Raw genomic sequence first — 27,997 nt, forward strand, 5'->3', positions numbered from 1 at the left:
GATCTTAGTAAGTATGTTAACTACCTTTGTTATGGTCACTCACCAGTAAAAAATTTTTCATTAAGGATGTTTTGAACTAGAGGCTCAGCTCTCACCAAAAAAAAAAAAAATAAATTAAAAAAATTAAAAAAAATCAAAAGAAGTCTAACACATATATGATTTATGAGCAGCATAAAATTAATACATATTTCAAAATTTCCCTTCAATGCTCCTTCACCCTCCTACAAAAACAGGAAACACAATTTCTAAGGAAAATATGAATCAGATAGATGTGCTACTGTTATGTTCTGCTGTCTATTTATGCGACATATATTGTTGCACCAGGAATATAAAACAATACCATAAGTAGCTAATGCTTTAATTCCAAGTCTGTAAAATTCTATTATTTGTTTTTATCATCTAAATAAACTAGCTAAGGCTGTCACTCACTCCTTTTTAGTCTATTTTTTGTTTTGTCTTACTGCATGCATCTCTCACAAAGTGAAAAATGTCTATTTAAAGATAAGTGGAAATACCAGACTACGTAACATTTTCATGTCAAAATAATTACATTATTATATTCTGAGTTAAATAGTATAAGATGGAAAAACATTTTGATATGCATTTGACAGTTGTAATGCTGGCAGGATCAAACCAACTTCTTCTAAACTCATTTCTGCCAGATAAAAACAAAGAAAGAGTTCTCTAACCTGGCCAGCTGTCCCTCTCACCCACATAAGCCCCTCTCAGAAGAGGGACAAGTCAGGACAGAAGAACGTGCTGCTGTATTTTTTCTTTAAGGCTGAGCCACGTTTTGAGCTGTTACAGAAGACTCATTTGTTGTCAAAAGAACAATGTGGATTTACTCCAGCCTGAAACATGAAATTTGGTAGCTGGATTGTTATGAAGGGATGATTCTTGAAAAAAATGGGGAAAAAAAAAAGTTTTCTCTGAGTCTTGTAGAGCTGCTCTCTTGTCATGGAACGAGTGTGGCTTTGCTGAGGGAGGGACTTTGAAAACTGCAAGTGGAGGCACGGTTTGCCAGGCAAAGAAGTGGCTCTTGCACTCATACACCCTCTTCTGAAATATGTACTCTACACCATTTCCCCTGCACTCTTTATTTTCGTGGCAGTAACACCCATGCCTTCAAATGCTCTGTTCCCCCCTCCCGCGAAACAGATCCATCTGGTTTGGTTGATACCATCACATTTTTCTGATGGAGAGATGACAAGAATGTAATGCTCCTTTATGAAGGAAAGTATTTTTTTATATAATAAACCAAATTTAAGTTACATTTAGACACTTCTCTGTCTTGTGCTGCATTTTAATACATATATGATGCACCATTTTTGTGTCCCCTATGGAATAAACCAAATACTTTCCATTATGCTATTCTCTACATGGCCTTCTGGTTCTTAATACATGGAAGAATTTATCTCCATCCACTTCTTAGAGGAAAAGGCATAACTGTATTTTCATCATGTCTTTGATACAAAACTTCTAAAGATAGAGAAAGATATTTCAAAAGTAATGTCTCCTGCACAGTTATACTTCAGTAAGTATAATAATTAAAATAATTTTATTTGCAGCATTAATTTAAATCTTGGAGATCAAATAAGGATCCTGTTTTCACAACCTGTGCTCACAAATAATGACTCTGTGTGTTTCTTCTAAAGGTCAATACAATTCAAACTGGTTTGGAGACAAATGATCTTCAGGACTTGCATGCTTAGCAGATGCAAGTTGAGGTAATTATATTTAACATCAAGAAGATGACAGCTTCATATCACCTGCGGACTCTGGCCAAGTTTGGGAGCTTAAAATAGCTTTTGGCAAGTATACAGTAAAACAGTTGCCTTATGTAGTAAGCACTGGAAAATTATGCACTGATACAAATGCAACACAGTATTAAGTCTTGAGGCATTCCACAGAAATTTCAACATTCCAGTAACCCATTTTCTTCATGTTTCAATTTCACCATTTCCCTTCTGACACAGGGATTACAATTTTCTTCCTTTTCATTAGTATCACAATTTACGACCACTTACATCATCCCTTTCACATGAATTCTGTTTCCTGTTACTGAAAGAGTTTTCCCCTTGGTGGTTTGTGTTAGTACTGTAACATAATAAATGCATGGTTGTTGTCATGAGGAATGAGAAAAAGCTTTGTATTGTTGATGTAATTTTGATACGTCACAGTATTGCAGAACAAAAAAAAAAAAATCACGAAATCTAATACTTCACAATTTCTATCTACCAAAGATAGCCCATGACTTATTTAATATATAGAAATCAGGGTTTCTGCCTGCCCAGTTTTAATAAAATATCAGCACAAACTGTAAAATGTCCTGAATATTAATTTTTTATTCTCTAATAGGCAGTAAACCATTTTTGGTTTCAAACATATACATAAGTGGCCCTAAACAGTACTTTCCCAAAAATCTTTACAGGTGACACCAAATATCTGAACCAGACACTCTCAAACAAAATACAAATAATAAAGTTGCAGAAGTGTCAACTGAAACTATGCAACTTTCTGTGAGTTCAGTTACACAGTCTTTAAATCTAAAGATATAAGGTATCAGTGACAAAAATTAAGAGGCTCCGAATTTGCAGGCAATACAGTCAAGGCTCCCAACCTAATTTTAAGAGTAATCATAATTACAGACATGAAAGTCCTTCCACAACCCTATCAAACTGTACTGGCCGTGAAGGAAGGGAAAAGGAGAGCTGATATTATGTACAACACTGTACACCATCTTCAGTAGGTCACTGGTCTTTTAAATAATCTCTAGTGAACAAATAAGATTTCAGAAAGTTTTTAGTAGATAATTACACTTCCTGATTTTGTAATTAGTGGAACTACATGTAATTACATAATAATTATGACGGTAATTACGTAATTAAGATGTATAATTATGTAGTAAAAAACATTATGGAAATAAAAGCCATCAACTGTATAAGCACAATACATTTTTAAAAATAAATTCTGTATCATCTGTTTAAAGCTACCATTTCCCTCAAAATATCAAAGTGATTATGAGCTATCACTGGCAAGTTCTAAAATACATTTCTCGTCCCACTTAAAAATCATACAGAAAATTGTATCTTTTTAAAAATCTCTTTAAAGCTTTAGCTTTATATTACCCTTCTGATGTCTAGGCATATGTATACTGAATGGATTATACAGAGTTAAGTTGGTCGTATTTTCAATATCTACTAACATAATTTCTTTAAAAAATTAGCAGTGTTGTCAGAATACTGGTATCTAAAAGACAGGATTTTTTTTTTTTTTGAGTACACTGCCAGATCTATCAAACTTAAAGGTCTTATAAAAGGAAAAACATCCTAGGCTTGCACCTTCCACTAGAGAAAAGAGCTTACTGCTGTGAGAAGAATTAGTCACTAAAAGAAGCCGTGTCACTTGCGACTTTCATTTAACGACAGAACTGCCTCCTATTAAAAAGGTAACCCCAAACTTTATTAATGGGAATGTGTCCAGAAAGACAAAGGTCTCTATACACAAAATGTCAAAGAGTTGCAGATAAAAAAGAAACAGTGAAGAAAAAAGAGCTTTAAAAATCATTTTCTGTTTAGAGAAACTCTCAAGAGAACTTAGAAAGGAGGCAGATGACATTAGACAGACTACATCGTCACATGGGTTATAACAACCTGGCATCTATACATTTAAGTAGGAAAAAAATCCTCAAGTGCGATTAAGAAGATATTTCTGTTCATTTTTTCCCACTTACAGAAAAAAAAAAATCTATCAGTAGCTCCAGGATATTTATTTGAAGAGGTCAGATAAGCAATCCTATTAATGAGTAGTCAGAAGTTAGTTAAGTCACTACTTCACCCCACCTGCAATAGTAATACAATGTGCAAGGGAAAAAAGTCTTCATGAATCAAAACCATTTTATTAGTGTTATGAGCCACAGTAATTGCACTCCTGTCATACCACAGGTATCCAAAGTTGTGGACATATCTTAAGCGCTTTAACTAAGTATTTCCATTTCTTCCATTCACAAGCACAGAAAATAATTCACAACTCCAAGAGAGGGGTCACAAGTCCCTAAGTTTTGTGCTCAGAGAAAAGGTTACAGAAATGCATGGTGTAATGAGGTTTGTAGGTTTAACAAAAAGACCACATGAGCAGAAATGGAATGGAGAAAAAAATCACAGTTAAGATGTTAAAAATATCCAACTGGTAATAAAATAAATGTATGGTCATTATGGGAGGATAACTTAAGATTTAAAGATCAGCTAACTGCCAATAAATTACTTCAAGAGGGTCAAGAAACCTACAGTGAATAATTGTCAATAACTTTTGCTTTCAAAAAAGTTAGTGAGATTTAAAAATACTCAAGAAATGGTGACTCAAATTAAAAAAAAAATTGTTCAGAAATCTTCCCCTTCAGAACTACACATTAAGGAAACGTGAACAAGTGCTTTTGAAGATATACTCAAAGATTAAATCCTAGAAAATTATTATTTTACAATCTCTTCAAAACAACATGATTGGAAGACAAAGTACTTGACAGCAACTGTGCAGAGGAGCATTTGTTTGCTTTGATGTAAAGATAACTGTAGCAAACCGAAGTCTTAGATAGAGTGTCTGGAGATGTGACGCAAACAGAAATGCTTTGTTTATCAAACTGTACTCACTGAAAAGATATGCGAAGTTTCAGCTGCTGCCATCTTAAAAATAAATGCATAGACACGTATGCATATAGGTTATGTATACGATTTCTCCGTATCTTCCCCTAGAAAGCGCATGTACATCACTAGATCCCTTTTCTTATTTATTGCAACAAGTACTTTTTTTTTTTCTTGCCTGTGTATTGATAAAAACGTGGCAAATTTTTCTATGCCAGAACTGCTCTCCTCCTGCTGTTTGACTGAACCTCCACATTGTATCTCAGTGAGGGAACACCCCTTGCTCAGGCACAGCCTATCAACCCCAGTTGTGGTCAGTCTGTCTCCCTCAGTCTCACCCCCACCAGCCAACAGGAGGGCATTCACAAAACCACACAGACAAACCATTCTGCCAATACTCCATTCTGCCATTATAAATTCTTTCCTTCCAAAGAGTTATAAAAACACTCCAAAATAATCACTTCAATCTGCCGCTTGGCACACCACATTATGAACATACTGGGGGGAAACATCCAATGCTGAAATGATAGGATTCACACAAATATTCAGAGCTGAATTTTATCATTTTATGTCTAGGTCATGTAGCTTAGAAGAGTCATTTTTCCCTAACACTATTTTGCAGTTTATTCATCCATAAAGTAAACTAGTCACTTTTGGTGTTTGCATGGAAGAGTGGATTGAGGCGCACACAAAGCTGTCATAGAAGTGTGAAAATATTCCCTGAATATACATTTGGTTTTACAAAACTGCCGTTATGATCAAAACAATTATATTCTATATCCACAAAATGGCATACGCTTTGAAGGTGTAGCTCTTTCTAACACACAAGAACATTTAACCACTTTTACCAAAGCTCTCTTTCCCCCATCCTCACTTTCTTCTGCTTGCTCATTAAATGGATATGCTTGGACTTTTTGGAACCAAATAACTATGGGCTCAATAGTTAGAAATATTCCATGAAAGGATATACCACATCATCTTTGCAATTTCTGTCCCTGAAATACTTAAATGCCTTGTGAACAGCATTTCTGACCTTCCCTCTTTAGAAATGGAATCGTGGAAAGATGATGGTTTTCAGTCCCAATATACAGTATGAAACATAAAAAATCCTACGACCAGGTAGCTATTTCTCTAAAAAAACTGCAGCATCAAAAACAACCTCAGTGACACTAATGCTTCTGGAATAATGCTGCAGTTTTGTGAATAAGGAGACTGCAGCATCTTTATCTTCCATGAAGACTTCTATTTGATGCCAGGAGAGGAAACTGAACTAGGGACATCTGCATGAGGCAGAGCAGTTGTACTGACTTTACTTGGGCTCAATTTCTCTCCATTTTAAAAGGTTTTCCTTTTACTGTAGAAGTAAAAGGAAAACAGTAATATCTTTGAATATTTAACAATACCAATATTTGAATGGAATAATGACATAAAGCTTACTACACTTTATTGTGATCTCCTGATGACATTGCCTTAAAAAATACATTGGTTTCCATTTCTGAAGTTAAGACGTACAGAGCAAGCATACTCCTGTATTTAAACATGTGTTTAAACCATGTGTTTAAAGTCACTGATAGCTTACCTATCCTTTTTCCATCCAAATGAACACATGATGCTACCACTTTGCTACTCCTGCTGATTCTTACTGCTTTGAATGTTCACCTAAGTAGCAATGTTTGACTAAACCCAGAACCCGGCTTTGAAAAACTAAGTGTGAGAAAGTGATGAAAACATTTTGAATATGTTACTAGCCACAATGGAGTACTTTTTTCTCTCTTGATTAAAAAAATAATTCAGAACAAAAAGCTTTTATGGCTTTATTAGTGTCTGTAAACTAGTGTTTGCCATAGTGATCTTGAAAATTAAATTGGTTTCTGACCTGATATTAATTGTGCAACAGTTCTAAAAAGATAGCAATGAATTTCACAATATCTCTTTGCATAGTGTGAAAACTAAGAACCTTGCACTTTATCACAATGTTAACACATTAAAATATATCTCCATCACGGACTTTAAAACTACAGGTGAATGGAAACATTTTTTGGAGGATAAATGTTACTATTAATAACAGGACTCAAGAATAGATAATACAGATATTCCTGGATGGTATAATTGACAGCTAACTTCATCAGTCACTGAAACAATAAAGCATCATGCAGACCAGCCAGCTTATTTTTGATTCTTATAGGGAAAAAGATGGACCAACAAGGATATACAATGATTACAGCAGATCACAAATGAAACGTGACTGAACAATGTTGATACAAATGCTGTAAACACCTTAAATAAACAGAAGAATGGTCTGCAAACATATTAATCCTTCTGATGCATTACACCCTGATAAATCAGAACTATTGAAGGTCTATAAAAAAACCCCCAAACATGCAGAGAAGTAGAGAACTCTCCCCCTGTTCATAAAAAAAATTTAGGTTTGTAGTTGAAAGACTTAGATGATACCATATAGGTTTTAAATATGTAAAACTCTAAGAGAAAGAAAATATTCTGTCACCCATTGTGCAAGGAATAAGCTTCGGAAAGCAAAATTAATCTTAGCTATAAAGAGCTCTCTATAGAAAGTACAGTGAAGCACCAGAAGAAACTGGCTATAAAACCTGAGAAGTTTTAGAATGTGCATCACCAGAGGTTTTTTAAATTTAGCCTGTCTTTAAGAAGTAGGCTATGGTATTGATCCTCTTGCAGGGAAAGGCAGTAAGCTGAATGTCTTTTTGAACTCCCACTGATTTCACAATTATTATTTTAGATTCCATTTCAAGAAATAGTATGGTCCTTCAATATAAATAGCTGAAAAAACAAAAGCTGCTCTGTAATTAAGGTTTTGTATTTTGAGGAGGTAAGTACAGAAAACTCAGTGAACTAGTAGCAAAATTTTAAGGTTCTGAGAGATTATATGAATGCTTTCAAACTACGGTGGAAAACACATTTATACCTTGAATCTCCAGCCATGGAAAAATCTTTTTACAGAAGAGTACACCAACATGAGTAACAACCCAGAGCTGCTAGTAAGAATAAACAGCATCTACAAGAAAGTACAACAACTGGTCTTTAAAAACTCAGGAAGAATGGCAATAAAAGGGAGAATTGTCTAAAGTCCATGCACCTTAAGCTTTGAAAAACAATGTCCCAAAACAAAGCAAAAAAACATTCCCAAACCAAAAATCAAAATGACAGTAAATAAGTGATTTAGTCACATAAAAGGTAAAGAGGAGACGGAAAACAACAGAGATGTACAAAACCCAAGTTAAAACTTTGCCAGCATTTTTGATAAAAGCAATGGTGTTGATCACAGGTCAAGGACAGAATGGTTTTCAAATGGCAAAATTCACAAATTGTGGATGTTGCCATAAAAACAAGGATTTTTGGCCTCCAAGGGAAAATAAACCTGAGCTTCAAATTATGAAGGGGAGTTCACTAAATTTTCACTTCACAACTATAACAAAATTGTAACATGGAAATTATTTCAACCCTGCAGGATTTTAAATTAAGTATATCAAATCAGTAATATATTTTACTAGAAAACAGAACACTAGTATCTATAAAATAAAAAGGTGACCCTAATAGACATAGGCAATTATCTTCAAGTTCTGAATTTATTTTAGAAAGTTTACTTCCTCAAAAAAAAAAAAAAAAAAAAAAAGTGAAAAATCGGACAAAATTGTGCACAGGTTTGCCAGACTCAGTCTCTTTGAAAAGGACCAATTTTCGAAGGAAAACAAACAGATCTAATTTATCTGGCCTTAATGCCTGCTGCAGCACCAAGACCAAAACACTGGCTGGCTGAAGAAGATAACACAATAATTTTCAAATTTCTAAGAAAAAGATAAAAAGGTAAATTGTCCAAGAAAACAGAGGGTCCTAGCAGAGTTCTTACAATTCCTTGAGAATTACTCTAGAATTTTATTGAATTTTCTCCAATTAGGTTAGGCCCCAAGAAACATTTTCTGATTAAGGGAGAGGGTAGGAAATGTGTGAATGCAGAAGCTACCACACTATTTTTCAGAGATAATTCATTAACTTTAAAGTCTAAAATTACAAATGAGATTAAGTAGTCCAAAACAAATGAAACCGAGAAAACGAAAGCAAAACAAAATGCCATGAACCTGAGATATGAACTCATGGGATAAAAATGACAGAAGGGAGTTGAGTTTCTCATACTCAAATATTAGTGCAACCCAGAAAAGACTGCACACAAAGGTGCTAAGAGGAAGGATCATGCAGCAGAGACCAATTCTTCCTGAAGGAGGCTAAGAGTGTCTCTGTCTTAGTTTCAAACAAAATAGAGATATGTCATCACTGTGTCCAAAAACATAGTGGAAAACATCAGGAAAGGGAAATAAACATACAGTGAATGGACATAAATGAGACACAAACAAGTTAGAATGGGACTATTATAGTGAATTTTCAGCCACCATAGAACCACGGTCTAAAACACATAATGAACAGCCGTAAAAGGAGAAGAATCACACATTTCAAAATGAAGTGCAGCCCTTAAAGGTGTGGTGATTTGCAGCAGCAGGGGATTGGATGCAACCAACCCATGAAGCCTCTTCTACTCTTGCGTCCTTATAACAGGCAAGAGATCTACACGCAAAATAATATGGCTTCAGCTAGCAGTAGCATCCACCATGTACACTCCTTCAGGACATACATCAAGTTGTCTCAGACTGAGACAGCTACACAGCATGACCTTTGGATGTACCAAGTCATTCTGAAGTGCAAACATCAGACTGAGTTCACTGTCTCACAGGGATTAGGAAATGAAATGACAACCTCTAAAAGCAGAAACAGGCCAACACTAGAATGCTTATTTGAGCATTTTTTAGCCAAGAGGTTACACTATTTTGATTTTCATATAAGGCTTATCAAAATCTCCCAGCAACCTAGCTGGTGACACAGGGCAGGAGTTGGGAAGCTTGTCACAGCAGAGCAGCTATATACAGGTCTTCACCAGTGGCAGCTTTTCTTCAGAGAACTGCACGGTGGAAGTGCTCTCAGTGGACCATGCACTTCAACAGTAGGACACACACACAGCTTCATTCAGCATTCCACGTCAGCCAAGCACTAACCCACCTTCAGAAACATTCTGTCAGCTTGCAAATCACTTAGCTGTGCAAACCCCATGGATCCATTACAGCTTAGAAATAGTTTAGTTCAGAAATGTTATGGTAATTGGGAAAAGAAAAAAAAATCCTCCTGATGTTAGCTCAATTTGTATATTTTGAAAGCTTTGGAGACAATTAGCATTACTGCTTTTCTTGGGCCATCATCTCCTCCCTGATAAAAAGTGTCTCTTCATTTTTAATACTTGAACATACATTTTAATTGGCTTTCCTTTTAGATATTTTATACATACATTTTAATTCATCTATTTACTGAAACTGACATGTCCTGCAAACTTCAAGCAAAGAGATTTCTCTAATGGCATCACAAGCAAGAAAAGGGCTTTTTCCAAAGTGCAGTCACTTCAAAAGAAGAAAGGAGGTATATAATACATTCTTGAAGCCGTTACTCCAACACAACACGTTCTTCTTTACAGGGGATTCCTAAATTGATACTTTCTTCTGTTCTCTGTTCTAGACTACAGCCTCCTAGCTCTGATTTGAAGAGTACAAATGCCTAGGCCTAGTTTCTACCACGCACGTTGTTATTAAATGATAATTAATTAAAGATATAAACTTACCTTTTTCATCCTCAGTAATCACTTTATCCATTGCATAGTCCACATCAAAAATGTATCGGTAAAAGCAGAGCTGAGTGTACAGGGCCTTATCAGAATACTGTAACGTAAGAAGACAGCAAACAAAAACCCAACTCAATAGTGTGTCTTTTGTAGCCATTTCTAAGTTCATGGTCAAAAGGTGTTTCTTTACATTTTTTTCTAACAGTTTATATGTTTTATTCACATCAGATATTGGAACTATTATTATTACACAGCAAGATCTCTTTACTACATCTCTACACATTTTTTCTCACAATTTATACCAAGCATTTATATGAATCAGACGAAACTTATCAATTCTTATAAAACCATAAATCCCATTTATGCATTTTTATAGATATGTGTACCACAGTTTATAAGATTGTGATCTAGCAACAAATTGAAAGTCATAAGAATCATGGGACAAAGGAATAACTTTAGTATACTGTACTATGCAATGATTTATTTTTTTTTCAAAGTATATTTTTTATGAATACAAGTGTTTGGCTGTGTTCTCTCTATTCCCACCCACCCCCACATACACACACAGCTGTGGTTACATAAATCATGAACATGCCACTCAAATAAGAACAGGTGCATATACACCTTTACAACCACGTCTTCACCTTGCTCTACATGTTTGTGAAGGCTATTGCATGTTAGTAATCACACACGTAGTTCAAAAATCTGCTATTTTGAACTACCTTAGTTCAAAAAAAGGTGTGTACATGTGGAATATGATTTCAATTAAACCCTCTGAATGTCAGCAATGTCAAGTCTCCGTGCTATTCTTCTAGCTCCCTGGTACATGCCTGTATGTGTTTGGATCACTGTTGCCACTCTGTGTACTAGAAAATTGCTCAAATAGACATGAGATCCATCTTGCCCATGCTACAACTAAACCCTTTCAAATTAATCTTCTTGAACTCTTGCTCAATAAAACTACATTCCAGTCCCTGCTGTTTAAGATATCGGAGTTCAAATACTGGCCAACAACGGTTTGAAAATTTGTGCATTACAAAACTCCTAATTAAGAATGAGAAAATTTATAAGCATCAAATGTGGAAGTAGTATTCACTTTAATACACTGAGAGTACACATGTAGATATGTACAAACTCTTGAAGATTTTCTTGAGGAGCTATAAAACCAATGAAGAACGTAGTGAGACCAACATAAAACTGTGACTCAGTATACCAAAAGAAATGACCCTGAAAATGCAGTGGAAGAGGAACTGGTAAACTATTTCGGCTTACTAGCATTCTGCTTTAACTTAGCTTTTCCCTCTCCTACCCAATCATTCCAAGTTTTGTTATTTAATTCAGTTAATTCTACACTTCTACTGACGTGTTATAAAGTATCTATAACTATTACTCATGTTGAGACATTTGACAACTATTACAACTGCTTAGTTATTTTTCATATATTTTAACAGCATACTTTTTTCCACTTCATGTGAACCTATTTTACAAAAAAGGCACACAGAAGCTTATTTTATTCCTTGTTAGCTATTCTACGATATGCATCATCATTATACTATTATACACCAGTTATTTTTAGTAAATCCTGATTACTGCTTCCTGAAGAAGAAAAAAGGAGGACGACGGCGATTAAGTTATTTGTTTAGTTTTTTAGATTCAGCTGTAATTGCTGGTACACATCTCCCTGACTGCACACATGAAGCAGGTTGAATAGAACACTGAAATTACCTCCTTCATAATAGTTTGTTTTGATAATGTATTGTGTGTCGAGATGATGAGAAACAGTTGCTGTCAATTTGATTAGCCATTATATTTTTATGTTAATTGCCATTATTGGGTCCATTCTGTTTAGTGTCACCATAGAAGCCATACAATGTTAGCATAAATAACAAATTGGAGTAAATTAGGAAGATATATTTTTGCCAATTCATTTTAATTGCCCCTCAGTCCTTCCGTCGGTTAACGCAGCTGTTGACCCATAATAAGCGCTAGGTCAATATAGCTGCTTGTCAATTCAGAAATGCAAAGTGCTGTGTTGCTGGTAATGGATATACAACAACCTTTGCCAGCCAACTGAAGCAAACGAATGACAACCCACATGAAAGAGTAAAGCATCAGCTATAGAGTTTAGTGACCTGATATTAGTAGCCAGGCTAATTGAAAGTCACTGCTTAAATGGATAAAGAAAATACAAAAATCAGTATGTAAAAATGTATACGTGCACATACAGACAGATAGATATATGTATATAAACACAATTTTTTTTATAAACTGATAATGCACTAGTATCTCCTTCCCCTTATCTTCCTACCATATCTTGCAATTAGTAATTGGTGGAAAACAAAAGAGTTTGAAGATATTAATACGATTAAGAACAAATATTATGGCACACTTATGAATCCAAGGAAGAGGTACCCTAAATTTAAAAGGCCTTCAGAAATTACTTATATCATCACTTTTTATATTTCCCTCATTTCTGATAACCTGTATGTTTAAAAATAAATAAAAGAAAAAAGCCCAATCCCTAAAACTTCAAACCCCAGTAATATTTTACTGATAATGATGACTTTTTTGAGTAAAGAAAACCTGCCACCCTTAACATTATGGTAGGAACCTGGGCGAAATTTATATAAGCATTTATGCATTCTTTCTTCCCATGAAAAACTGAAGGCTGAATACTTGAAAATAAAACTATTTTGAAGTTCTTTTTTGTTCCATGATATTAAATTTCTTGATTTCATTAAGAACTTTCTTCAGCAGGTAAATCTGCTTCTTAGACAGCTTCCATTCATGGAAAGAACACTTTGTTCTTTCATCTTTCCATGCAACCCAACTTTTTTTTTTTTTTTTTGAAAAGCAATATGAAACATCAATAAACAGATGAAGGAACCAACGGTATACAGTTTGCATTCAGCACGGTTATTCACTCCTTTGAGAGAAAAATTAAGCTGTTAATATAAAAATAATAGATGTAACAATAACAATCCATGGGACTTGGCCAAAAATCACATTAATTTCAGGATATCTAGGTTTAGTATGGTTGTAGAACTGTTCCCTATAGTATCAAGGGGCCAACTGGAAATCTCCGATCTGCCTTTCCAGGAAGATTTTAAGATCACATGGATTATGTCATAGGCAACTGATGGTGTGTTCTTAGCAGAACCAGTGAACTACAAACACTGGAAAAGCAAATTTTCCCATGACTAAGCACAAACACTAGAGTACAAAATGCTCAGCCATGAAGAGAAAATAACCTCACACGTGCTGGGGAACTCTCCCTAGAATGTGCATGAGGAAAGGAGACTTCACAGACACAATGCATTCGTATTTCTGGATTGCCTGCTGTGCCTCCACACGTGCCCAAGTCCACCCTGCTGGACTGCAATGACTAGCTTATTTGTCTTGTCCCTACAGTTGTTCATGTTTCAAAAACACACTGGACTGAAGGGGTAGCATCACCTCTTCTTCTCTTCCACAGACACCTAAAAATTCAAGTCTGGAGCAAGGAAACCCTTGTGCACTCATTCCACCTCTCTGGCCCAGCAACCCATAATGAGTTTTTTCCACCAAAGCAAAATTTCAAGTGGAGAATGGTCCCAACTCACTCACTCTGTAACAGAGTAGTCACTGGTTTGCAACCCTTCAGACAGAGAATCGAATTTGGTTTTCTTAATCTTCCATAAAGAATGAAGAAAAATTGCCAGTGTCCACTTTTCTTCCTCTTTTTTTTTTAGAAATGCTGAAGCTTAGCTCCCTGAAAGTAAGGGGACATGGAAAGATTTAACCACTGCTGAGCATCTTCCTGCCCTAAACACATTGCCTGAGCACTCAAGACGCCCTATCTCCCACCAGCTTTTCTTTCATGGAAGAAAGGTTGGTGGCAGCTGCATGTAGGTGTTGAAATTAGGTGGTCTCTCCCTTAATGCTAACGCTTTTAGATTACATCCCAAGGAACTTCAGTTTATATACCTCATTATTCTCTGTCCTGTTAGATGTGGCTAAAATATCAACCTTTAAAATCCATTCAGTACCTAACAGCTGCGTGGTGACCTAGAGAATCCAGGTAACAAAGGTCTGAGGAAAGGAAAAAGGGAAAAATAAACACAAGGAAGAAGTTGATTGAAACTCATCACAGTAAGGTAGTGGAAGACTGAACTAATGATTCTAGTTCTGATGTTTTACTAAACTAGATCCAGTCCTAGTCTATTAAACACCCTTTAAGCAGCATGTAAAATCTCTGTAACTGGAAAGTGTACATTTGAACAGGCCAGAAAAGTAAATGTCTCTACTTAGATTAATTTTCTTTGAACTGTTGTGAAATCCTATATTAATCGAAGTGGGATGTGATGGTCAATGCTTTTTCAATGCTTTCAAGATTACTCATATACTCATCTACAGTAGGTTGAAGTCTTTCACTCTTTGGCATCTCCCTAATTGCTATACTCCTTTATGAGTTCCACAACACTCATGACCCTTTACACCTTTCCTGCATTCTCATTTTTGTCTACCCTTTTGCTTTCTTCTGCACCTGACTCTCCCATTTCTTCAAGCCCTCTGTGGTGGTGTTATTTTGTATTCTGTGTCATTTACTGTTTTCTGTTGTGTCACCTATGAAATTACAGATAATGAAACCAACAAGAAATAGAAAAACCCACAAAAACCTCTTCTAGTTGCTAACTGTACTAGACTGCTTTGCAAAGGAGAGAATTTCCACAGGCTACAGAAGTTATTTGTATTACTTCAATTAATTATAATACAAAACAGTGGCACCACTTCATTAATCAGCTGCTTGAGAGTTACTTTTGCAAAAAGCCTTTTCGGTAATTTGATTAGAAAGAACAGTGGCTCTTACTACTGTGATATGATTCAGCATGTCCATCAAATAAATCCTTTAGAACTAGTTCTTAATACTTTAAGAACAGGAAAGAAAGAAAAAGAAATAGAAAAGCAGTCTCTTGGCAGAAAAACTCAGAGACTCTTCCAAGGCTCAGATGTAACGAAGCAAAGCATACAGGAAATACTTCAGTGCTTTGAGAGGCATTTCCTCCTCCCTCCTCCCCTTAGAAAGATGCAGTAATTAAAACCTAATTATTATCTTCATTTTAAACAAAACCTAAAGTGAATACCAATTAATAACAACATACTAATGAGCATCTGCTGTGATGAAATTGAATATGAATGTGCTGCAAATTTCGGGTAATTTATTTTTTCGGGGAAGTGCCACTGGTCTCAATCTACCACTGGAAGATTGTATAGACTGTACACATTTTCCACCCTCTGTCTTATGTGCAGCATTTTCTATTTATAAAAAGAGGGCATAGCTCAGCTTTGTGGCTGTTTACATATCCAAATGCTATCCACGCTACACTGACTTCGTGACAATAAACTGAAGTGTAAGACCATGTTTTACACACCTCACATATTCTTTTGTAAAACCAGGGTGGTTGCATGGCAAGAGGTTCACACAGCCCAGCCCCTTTCACCACCAGATTAGGAAGGCAGCCACTCCTGCACAAAAAGAGCTTGTGAAGTGTGACACACTCAAGCGTGTGTACCCCTCACCTCATGCCAATGCTGATGCATACTGAAGTCTGGTCTTCTTGTGCATCACAAAACCTAGTTAAAACACAGTGCTGGTCTGTGTTGAATAGGCTGAAATAAACTGTGCAGCTAAAATAACTACTTGACATAAAACAAAAAAAGGTGAACTAAAAGTGCATCTAAATTGCAGCTTTTATGCTTTAGCATGCAATCAGTTTTTGAAAACTTACACCCAGTTCCATTAAAAACATGAGATGGTTGGTCACCATCTTTCCTGACAGCAGCACTGGCTATAAACTAAATGGGGAGGCGTGGGGGTGTGTGTGTGGCTTGCTTCTTAACTCTCCAAACTGTCCAGCCCCTCAATCAATATTGGGGTTTTTAGTGATTATGAATCGGAATGTCTGCTAAAGAAGTAAAAGGAAACTGAAATAGGTGTTGCAGGGCTTGGATATGATAAAATTTTCTCTAGTACTTATGTTAATTTGGACTGTATGATGAAAGAAGAGGTTCTTCCATATACATCCAGAGGTTAATGGGAAGAAAAAAGCAGCACAGCAGAGGACTGAATATTCTTGTACATTATGAGATTTGGGTTTTTTTTTTGTTTTTTTTTTTTTTTTCTTCTCCACTAAGTAACTGAAATTACAAGAAATTTTGCTGGTTTAAGTCCTGTTTAGCAATTAGTGAGAACATTACAGAGGATCTAATGATAAAATTCAACTCTGGACTGCAATGCCAGCAAAAGAACAGGAAAGTGGGTGGGGAACTGGGTGAAGAATAGATGATGACACCTGCTGACAAGGAACAGCAGACTGAATAAGGGTGTTAACGTAATACCTCTAGGTACTCTCCTGACAATACTATTACTAAACATTTTCATTAATAAAACAAAGAAAGAAAATAAAGCTGGCTATTAACAAGATTTAGGAGGAGAGTCCCAAGCTGGAACTGTTTGGCTTTGAGGATTCCTAAGAGGACACCTCAAGGCATACAGCACAGACACAAGATGAACAGCCAAGTGCCAGCAGATCAAGCCATACTTACGTTACCTCCATACCAGGAGAAATGGAGGGGTGAAGCTGTTGGACCCCTAACAGTGGTGTATCACCTCTACTCAAAGCTGGAAGCATAAGCAAACACATGTTCCTCTTCCTTGAAGATGTGTTGTTTTTTAGACAAAAAGACTGAATGTCATCTGTGCTTAACAAACAGTTTCTCATTTTAATGATATGTATGCAACCCTCTCCCATATTCCTGGTCCTGTGTGTGCTCCACTGCTCATCTGAGCATGTCATAAACCAAATTCAACCCACTAAACTAGGAAAAATTACTCGCCTCTTCTCTAAATCTGGTAGAAGACTAACCCCCAAAATCTAACTGCCTCCCTGTGTAATCAACAGCTAGCATAAGGTGAAACAGCAAACTGTACTGCAGCTGATGTGAATTAAGCTGGATGACTGCTAGCAAGAGAAGACAGTATGTTCCCCTGCTTTTAAGCTTTGAGTTCACCTTCCACCCAGTATTCAAGCTCATCTGAGCAGTGCACTAAGACCTGGCAGTCAGAACACAAGTCTTAACTAAGGATCACTCTTTTTTGGGGTGAGGCAATCACTTGTCTCACATACCCTCCATATACATGTCATTGTGAAGTGTTCTTTACTCCGAAATTTTCAACATTGAGATGTTTATGACTAATTTTTGATATTAGCAGTGTTTAATACAATTATACAAAAGACAAGTGCACAGAACTTGTGACTGAGTCTGGAACAAGTCCAGACACTATCTGTTCTGAGGTATCACCCATCGATGACTAACTGTACTGAAATTAGCTCTAAAGATGTAATATATATGTGTGTACATGTGTATGTATACATGTCTACGCACCACACTTAATGTATACCTGCCCATACATATGATCACACACATTTTAATAAAAATACAACAGCAAACAATAAATTGGAAGTTTTAAAATAAAAAGATCAGTAATTTATAGAAACGTTATTCCAGATTCTAAGAAAAGTCCAGAAATAGCCCTCAAAAGGAATAGTGAAATTAATAAATAGCTGGGTTTTATACAGAAAGTTTATTAGATCAGTAAACAGTTTCACAGGAGGTGGTTAACTCCCATATTCAGAAATGGCACAGTGGTCCCTTTGGTCAGTTTTTTCTGCTAAACAACACAGGTCTGACAAGCAAGCTCAAGTGCTAAACTGTTACTGTCCACATTACTAAATTTTGAATGTTTGCCGATGGAGTTTTGGGCCATGACAGACTACCTGAGAGAGCGATGGGGCATGGCTCAGGAGATAACGTGCCTGGTCCGTTTGTACTGGCAGGGTGGATCTGATGGCACTTCAGCAGTCCTAAGCATCCCCCCAGAATAAGCATGCAACATCCTATCAGGTTTTCAAGCTGCAACACAGCCCTCATGTTGTTTTAAAGCCTCTCAACCTATGAAACATACACGATGGCCACTCACCGGCTTATGCTTACAAACACCTGCCATCTTAGATTTCTGGCAAGAACATACTCGACACTGGTATTGTCAGTGCAATAGGAGAAGAAGGTAGAAGACTTTTAGTTTTACCCAAAATAATTCAACACTTTGCATTCTAAATCAGATGAACAAAATATATTTCAAAAAAAAAAATCATTTCACCTGCAATGTGCCTCACGGATCTTGAGAGGTTTCTGAGTATTCATATTCTTCCTCTGAAAGCAGTATCACTGTATAACTGAGGAATTTGCAGGCTGACAGTCTGGAGCATGAAGATCCATCCTACACTGATATACATTAGGATGGAGATTGTATGTAAAGTCTCAAAACTATCCTCTACAGCATAAAGGTTAAGATTTGAGGTTTTTTTTACACCAAACTAATGAGCTCTGCTGGACAGCTGATAAAAGATATGACATCACTGTGGAACTGGACTCACTCAGAAGCACATACAAACGAAAATACAAAACTGAATCTGCCAAAAAGCATTGACCAGTACTCTGGGGAAGCACCAAATCAACTGTATTTTAAGAGCCTCTGATCAAGAATATCTGCACACTTCCAAAAATAGGTGCTTTAAATAAGCATCCACGTAGATATGCACCTAAAACATATCCTCTACCTGAGTACTAGACAAATCTAATTTTAAAAAAAACCCTAACATATTTACATTTTTAGGAAAAAACCAAGCCCTTTCAAAGTAAGTCACACATTTCTCTTTTTCTAGAATCACCTGACCCTTGACAAGCTGGGCTAAAAACCAGTTAACAGAAAAGGCTTGGTGAAATAAGATGAAAATTTAAAACCTCTGTATAGCAAAGCTGTTTTTCTGCTCTGGCAATAAAGTACCATGAGCAAGGATTCCCCACCCATCTTAAGTGTTACAGACCAAGTTAGTACAGCTCCAGAGCTGTCTCCTTCTAGAGAACTGATGGATCTACTCATTGAATGAGGAGCACTCGTAGCAGTTAACTACAGATATCTGTGTAGCAGTTAACTACAGATCATCTGCTTACTCAGACTAGAAAAAATAACCACACACAGAAGAACTCTTGTCACTGAATTGTTTTACTGTTCAAGTAATTTCCTGTATTTACATAAAACATCTAAAATTATGATGTTCTTTCTAACAAACAAAAATTGAACTGTAAATATCCAGGAAATATACCTTACAAAAAACGTGTTACTACAATTGAAAGAATCTAACAATTAGGACCCTGTAGAGCTGAAATCTGCATACAAAACCTCTACCTTTTCTCATGAAGAATTGCTCCTCATGCAGAATGTAAGCCATACTTATTTCTTGGGACCCACAGAAAACAAATAAAGTGGGGCCCAGGCAAGAAGATTATATAAAACCACCTTACTAGGAGTAGATTCTGCCTGAAGGGAAAGAATCTACATAAGGTTACTCCCAGAGCAGAGCTGCCAATCAGCCATCTATCAGCTGCAGTCTCATTTCACGGCAAAGAGAGAGAGGCTGTTACTAGAGGTCTGAGGCTACTAGACATCTCCTCCAGGCCTCTGCAGACTACATATAAAGCCACTTTTTTACCACTTCATGCAATCTGCTGACATATTCAAGAATGGTTGTGTATCGCCACTGAAGAGCAAAAGGTTTTTGCTCACTGTCCTATTTGAGGCACACTTTGAGTCTTCTGTCTGCTTGAGAAAATAGGGGATGTCACTTCTGATGTTCACATGCAGGATGCTATGGGTAACAACAGAAAAAAGTTGGTAGAACAAGTCCCATTCTCACAATCTAGACTGTAGTAGAGGTAACAAGTTTCAGCTTGGAAGATATTCGTTTACATAAATTATTTTCATCTAGCTCTCTATTTGCAACCTTGTTTTTTATTTACTTTCTTATAAATAAAATCTTTTCCCAGTGACTGATAAACTTTAAACAAACTTTTGGCACTTGTTACCTGTCCAGAAACATACACTATAGAAGTGCAACCTGTGTAAGCAACTTGATTTATACATATTTAGTTAAATTACAGTTTTGTTAAGAAATGGATAATGTCGTGTTTCTTTTCTGCCAAATAATTTACTAATATTTGTAAAAGCATATTTTCAACTGAATCTTGATCTTTAACTGATCATTCAACAAGCACAACTACAGCATTTTAAATTGGGTTTATCAGTAAATACACAACATTACAAATAGGCTGGATACACAAGCAAATAAGCTTACCTAAATATGTTTTAGATGGAAAAGCACATACAGGGAAACAACAAGAACAACAAATGTAATTTACAGAGAGGGAACTAAACATATTGCTTTGGATTACCACATTCATGTTTCTTAAGACTTCAGGATTCATTCCCTCAATTCTAGGTTTTAGCAAGAGTAAAAAGTTTGAAAAGCTAAAAGGTTTCTGTCTTCAACTCCTAGTTTCTCCACTTTTAATGAACTATTGTTTGAGCTCAAGTAGTTAAAATAATCTGAAGCAAGGTATATATCTGCTGCAGAGGACATTATTTTGCCCAAAGCAAATCTGGCACTTCAGTAAATTCTAAAGGATTCAATGTGTCTTCTTATGGATCTTAATTTTTCTTAAAAGTTAAGACAATAAGGACACTAGGCTGAGATATTAAAATGCTTTAGCTTCTCATCAATGTGCTCTAAAACATTTTACAATTAGAAGATCAGCATTGTTGGAGATTGACTAAAGCCCTCGTCTCTATGTCACAACAATATAAAAAAGCAACTCCTGAAACTTCTCACACTATACAAGATTACTGCTTCAGCTGGAAAGGCAAACCGGCTTTCCATACATTAAATTGCTTAACTTACTCTGAAGCCACGATGCAAACAGGTGACTTCTCTGTTAAATGAGATTTTTATTCCTCCCTTTTGGTTGAACTGTCCCAAACTGGTTATAGTAGCATCTATCTACCTGTAGCAGTGCACATGATCAATGTAAGTCTTGATCTCGTGTTTCTGAAGCAGCTCCCTCACCTTTAACAGAATGGTTCCCTACTAAATGCTAAAAAAAAGTCACGTTATGAAGATGACAAAGCAAAGGACAGCATCTTTTCTGTGGGCGGCACCAAAATGTTAAGACAGTTCTGTAAAGAGGCACTTGTCAATGATTTATAAAGCAACTTTATCTACTGCCCTAGGGTTGAAATCAATGGCAGCACTTTAGGTACCAGACACAATTCCAACAGCTTATTATGCTGCCATCTGCTCCTTCCACAAATAGTCAATGTCATGCAGGATTTATCCCCATATGCTTTCCTCTCTGGGCAAAACAGGTTACTTTCAGTTTCCTCAACAACTCAAAATGGATTCTTCAGCACCAAAAGTGGCATTGGCAATGGTGGCTACACTAATTTTGATGCATTTTATTTTTCAATGACATGTTCTCTACATACATAGAATCATAAAATTGTTTTGGTTGGAAGAGACCTTTAAGATCATCAAGTCCAACCATCAACCCAGCAGTACCAGGTCACCATTAACCCATATCCCTAAGCAACAAACTTACATGTCTTTGAAATACCTCCAGAGATGGTGGCTCCACCATTTCCCCAGCCAGTCTGTTCCAATGCTTGATAGCCCTTTCTGTCTGTGAAGAAATTCTTCCTAATATCCAACCTAAACCTTCCTGGCACAACTTGAGGTTGTTTCCTCTTGGCATTGTCTACCAGTATAACAGTGTTCTGGGTGACACAAGTTTCACCAGATGATGCATGTTTAAAATTGATTGTTATCGTTGTCAATTCTACGGACTGGTTTACAAACCCAGAGATTCTGTCCTGCATCCTTCAACTGGCAAGTCAAAACAGACAAAAAGACACCAACCCCACGATTATCCACAAAGAAAAGGAACTAGTCCAAGAACAGGCAAAGATTAAAACCTTTAGGTTTTGATTGCCAGCCACTCTGATGAGCAAGGTCAATAGTGTGTGTACACTCCAGGAGACAAAGTGTAGGTCAGACACCTCCCTCACCACTCCCCAGTGAATTTTCACTCAAGAGGTGCTGAATAAAGTTTAGGAAAAAAGCATACCGCAGTCTGGAAGGTTATTCTGAAGATTCTCAAGAGCTTCAAAAAAATTGTTTAAACAAGTTATGTCCAAGCTACTGAAGCAACTTAGTAACACATGAAAAAGTAAACACACTTATCAATTAAAAAACTATGCTCTAATAACATGAAGTGAATGCTCTAAGTCACTCATTTTCATGAACGAACACTGTTGAACCCAGGTACAAATGTGAAAAGCTACATGCTCACAGAAGTGACAAAAAGCGATCTTTCCATAGTTCCATTCTCTAGCAGAAAAGGAACTGTTGGTATTTAGGTATTATCATAGAATGTCTATCATAGAATCATAGAATGTCTGGGCTGGAAGGGACCTCCAAAGGTCATCTAGTCCAATCCAAAGACAAAGAAGATCTGCTTTCTGCCTCTGCTTCTGCAAACAGAAAAAAAGTTTGCAAAAGTTCTTTCAAACTTTACAACAAGTTCTTTAAAATAACACAGATGGACAAATTGCATGCTGCTTCTTTGCCCTGGCTTTAAAGCAGACCAGGTATTTCTTTAAAAATTAAATACACTATTTTACCAAACAAAAGACAACAAGTCTTTTCTGAGGGTGCAAACTGGCAAAACAAGACAGGTTGTGATAAAAGGTCTTTCTGAAAAAATCTGTAGGAGTTCAGAAGCAGTGCTACGTGATGGCAAGCCTCACAGGAAAACCATGCATCTACTTTGTCACGTTTCTGAGTGAACTCTGGAGGGTAAGCTGGAAGAGGAATGTGGTATATTTATTAATAGCATGACTTCCTCCAAGTGCAAGGGATATTTTGTCTCTAGGACAAAAGAAGAGCAGCTGGTTGTGACATGAAACACTTTTGTCTCACAGTAGCACTCTAACAATTTATAAGTAGTAGCTTTTCATTAGAAAGATACTTAACTTTCCTGAGAAGTTCAACATATCTGATATGAAATGGGATTAAATACTTTGAATACTGGACTTGATATCCCTCTAATGGAAGTTAAAACGTGTAATCAATGAATATCACATTTCCTGTTCTGAACTTGGGATGCCTTAATGAGAAGTACAATGATACAAGACAAACCTTACTTTAAAAAGTCATTGAAAGGGTTAAGAAACCTTATAAGAAACATAACACTCCTTTGTAGTGATCAGGCAGAACACATGGGTACTGCAGTATAAAGCTACGCAAACCTTCAAGCTATGCACTCATGTACATGTTTCAAATGTGGGAATCCATTTAGCAGATAAATTAGGGAAGAGTACTGCATCCACGGGTAGAAAAAGACTTCCTCTCCTCTCCTGTATGCCAGTAATTGTAGTTACAGCACTGCCATAAAAAGACAACCTGCACATGGTGCGTTGATCCTAGCTGGATGCCAGATGCTCACCAAAGCCACTCCATCACTACCCTCTAGGGACAGAGGGGAGAAAAATATCATGAAAAGCTTGTGGGTTGAGATAAGGACAGGGAGATAACTCAGAAATTACTACCAAGAGCAAACCAAACTTGACTCAGGGAAAAAAATAATTTTATTACCAATCAAATCAGAGTATTAAAAACACCTTCCCCCCACCACTCTGTTCTTCCCAGGATTAACTTGATTCTTGATTTTCTCTATCTCTTCCCCCTCAGCAGCACAGAGGGACAGGGAACAGGGAACATGGTCAGTTCATCACACCTTGTTTCTGCTGCTCCTTCCTCTGCAGGGGTTGAAGTCCCCAAACTCTTCCTCTACTCCAGTGTGGGGTCTGTCCTACCATTAACCTCCATGGACTGTAAGCTGGCTTTACAGGGTCTTCACCACAGGCTGCAGGGGAATCTCTACTCTGGCACCAAGAGCACCTCCTCCTCCTCCTCCTTCACTGACCACGGTGTCCCTAGAGTTGTTTCTCTCACATGTTCTCACTCTCCAGCTGCAATTGCTGCTGTGCTTTTACTTTTCCCCCTTCTTAAATGTGTGATATCACACACATTATCACCACAGAGGTGCTACCACTGTCACTGATGTGTTCAGCCTTGGCCAGTGGCAGGTCCATCTTGAAGTCAAGTGGCATTGGCTCTGTCAGACACAGGGGAAGCTTCTAGCAGCTTCTCACAGAAGCCAGTCCTGTAGCTCCCGCTGCTAACAAAACCTTGCCAGGTACACCCAATACACCAAAACAACAGGAAAGAGGGGAACAGAGAATTTCTGTAATGGAACAGACATTTCAGAAAAGTTTCAGCTAGAACTAGTGACATCTGAAGTTGAACTTCTGACAAATAGTTCCTGATCACAGTGCAATGCTTATAAAAACACGTGATCAAACTGGACAGCTCAGATAAAACTGTGGTACTGCTCTCAAAAACACCAGTTTCCGTTCAGAGATGTGAACTTCATCAGTTATAACACTCCTAACGGAAGGATCTGATGTCTGCTGAAATTCTAGTCAAAGGGAAAAACTGTAGACTTTGTCATATATTGCCAACACGGACATTAGAATAAATAGCACCACCACACTATCCAGAAGAAAGCTCTTTATGGTTCTTCATCTTTCTGATAAAGACAAGACCCTTGCTAGTAAGAGTACATATATGTGAAGTTCAATACAGCCAAATACAGCCATTTGGGAAAGTTTAGTAATTCCCTCATTCTTCCAGCTTTTAAAAAAGACATTTTTTTCATTGTCTTTTCATTATAACCTTTCATCTTTTATTCACTAAACTTATATATCCCACTCAGTTTTATCTTCACTCCACTGTATAGGTCTGCAATGGAAACTGTCTGTTGAAAGACTGTTATCTTTAATACATCATTTCTTCACAGGACTTCCAGATTATATTATCTACATTAAGTCATCAATAATTTTTGGTAGGGTGGATGTATTCAGACAAGAAGTGTCCGTTCTCTTGTTAAGATTTATATAAGTACAAAGAAGCACTGCAAGTTAAAAATTTATTTTTTTTTTTTTTAAAAAGTCGGGGGAGGAATGGATTTTTTAAAAAAATATTTGTGTGGCCAACAATTAAAAACTTAGTACATACAGTACAGTTAATCAGAGGAGCTGTCTCATGCAGAAAATTCATTTTTATCATAGCTAGGTCATTGTTTGGCGCTTCTATATATTTCTGCAATCGGGATGAGGAATGAGGCTGAACGACAAACGAGGCTGAAAGCTGACTGGAAGCCATAAATTAGGTTAAGTAACAGCCTTGTGTGGCAGCAGGAAAGCAGCCAAACCTCATACTGCTTACTGTCCGTGCCAGTAGACTCTTTTGTTAGGTGAGGAATTTTGAGTGGTTTTCAGCAAGGGGAAGAGCACGCTAGCCTTCCCATCCTCATCATGCAGTACCCCTCTAAATCATGTGCTAGCTGGAGCCTCTGAGCTGTCTTAACAAGATCATCCATGCAAAAATCTAATCACCAGGGTTAGAGCACTGAAGAATGATAAAATAAAACACTGAGAAAACAGTAACATTTTCATATCCATGTGGAAGTACTGAAAACTGTTTAAAATTTCAGCTACCTAAGTATTCAGAAGCATGACATTCAACAAATCATCTAGATCATGAAAATTGACTAACCAAGTCCATATATGCCTCTTCTAGCAATAAATTTAAGTACTTCTGTCAATCCATCCAGCTCACAAACAACAGAAGGACAGGGACCTGTTGGAGTGGGTCCAGAGGAGGGCCACAAAGATGATCAGAGGGCCGGAACATCTCCCCTGTGAAGACGGACTGAGAGAGTTGGAGCTGTTTGGCCTGAAGAGTCAGCTCCCGAGATATGTAATTTTGGCCTTCCAGTATCTGAAGAGGGCCTGTAAGGAAGCTGGGGAGACACCTTTCACCAGGGCTTGTAGTGATAGGACAATGGGTGACAGGCTCAAACTGGAAGAGGGTAGATTTAGACTAGATGTAAGGAAGAAGTTCTTCACTATGAGGGTGGTGAGACACTGGAACAGGTTGCCCAGGGAAGTTGTGGGTGCTCCATCACCAGAGGTGTTAAGACCACATTGGATGGGCCTTTGAGCAATCTGGTCTAGTGGGACATGTTCCTGCTCATGATGGGGGTGCTTGGAACTAGATGATCTTTAATGTCCCTTCCAACCCAAATCATTCCTTGATTCTATGACTTTGATATTCTTCATGAGATAACTTATGGAACAGAAAAGCATTTTCCCCAAGTATCTCATCACAGTGCTATCAAGGAACTTAAAAGTATTTTTTGTAGGGTTGTGCGAAGTCTCAAAAAGAGTTTAAGTTTTATGAGACAGAACCCAAATATTGCAGTTTTGTTCAGCACCAGGTGATTAAAGAATCACAGAATCCTTTAGGTTGGAAGAAGATAACCCATTCTTCAGGTCAAATTACCCTGAAGGTTTCATGTAGCACCATAACTGTCCTAGCATAACCTTTTCAAAACTTTTCTGCAAATTAAAAATAAGACTGAAAAAAACTGTCTCATAGATGATAAAATCTGTTATCACCACTGTTTATCTCCTGGAACATAGCTTTAACAAATCCTGTTCCATAGCTTCTGTAATTTTCAACACTTTCTTATGCTCTAGAAGGGAGTGTCATAATCCATACCATCACAACAAGAAATCCAAAGTGGAGGAACTTTGTTTCACTTCATTAAAGACCCTCCTGTGTAACAGCCAACTCCAAAGGAACCATTCTTATTAGAAGGTTTATTCTTCTCTACTAGCACTTCTCTCCTTGTTCCACTGTTTCTAGTTCTACCGTGCTATTACAGTTGGTTTCTGCAAGAGAGATCTACCAAAAGCCTAAAGCAATTCTGTGAGTCTTCCTCATGCTGGACTCATCTCTGGAAGTGACTAAAGCATTATCTTTCAGATGAGATGAAGGTGATGCATGACCATTAAGGGTCCGGTGGCACCTTTGGTGAAGTTTTGGTGGTTTACCTAAGCGTCCTGTCCAAATAAACTCTACTAGCCTACAAAGTGCTCAAATGCCTCCGGCTGCCTTTGCAGCTTGACATAGTATTCTTTAGCTCTTGCCTCTAGCTGCCATGCAATGTTTCCCTTGGTTGTTAAACAGCTGCTCTGTTCAATCCTTGAGGTAGCTGCACTTCAGTGATAAAGTAAGTGAACCTATATATAGTTTGTAAATCCATTTGTTATGTCTAAAGTACTTTGAGATGTAGAATGTGCAAGAATGCACATATATTAAGCTTTTTAAACTCTAAAAAGGGGGACTGCCATAACTGGCAGGATCCACGTTCAGTCACTTTGTACTTAACGGTTTGAAAAAAATTACATGCAAATTATTTAGAATTTTATTCCACTTTTCAAAGCATGAAGTTAAATGTTCCCATTTCTAAAAATAATAATAAAAATCAATAACTATTATTCAGTATTCATTTGATATTCCACAATGGACCACTGTGAATTTGAACTCCAGGAAAGGCTGCTGTTTCAAGCCTCCAGAGAGTTATTATATAAAGCAAAGAGAAATAATAATTTAAAAACATGTAAAAAAAAACCAGGAAAATATCCTTTCTTTTGAATTATAACCAAAAATGAGAAAAGACAGAAGCAAATTAATTACAATTACCAACTTACGGTAATAATGATACCGATAACAAGACAGATACAGACAGAGTCCTGTTA

The 27,997-nt window shown here is 36.9% G+C and overlaps 1 protein-coding gene across 1 annotated transcript in view; it reads right to left on the reverse strand.

Annotated features, from left to right (window-relative positions):
• Positions 1-27,997, reverse strand: part of LOC103775577 (DNA polymerase alpha catalytic subunit-like) — a gene marked incomplete at its 5' end in the record, with an annotated part of 65,212 nt that overhangs the window by 32,570 nt on the left and 4,645 nt on the right. Inside the window, one exon of the mRNA XM_008943040.1 lies at positions 10,333-10,429. Coding sequence (XP_008941288.1) covers positions 10,333-10,429 — 97 coding nt within the window. The remainder of the gene's footprint in view (positions 1-10,332; positions 10,430-27,997) is intronic.

This window comes from Merops nubicus, unplaced genomic scaffold (assembly GCF_000691845.1).
Source record: "Merops nubicus isolate BGI_N331 unplaced genomic scaffold, ASM69184v1 scaffold4436, whole genome shotgun sequence".
NCBI classification, from domain to species: Eukaryota; Metazoa; Chordata; class Aves; order Coraciiformes; family Meropidae; genus Merops; species Merops nubicus.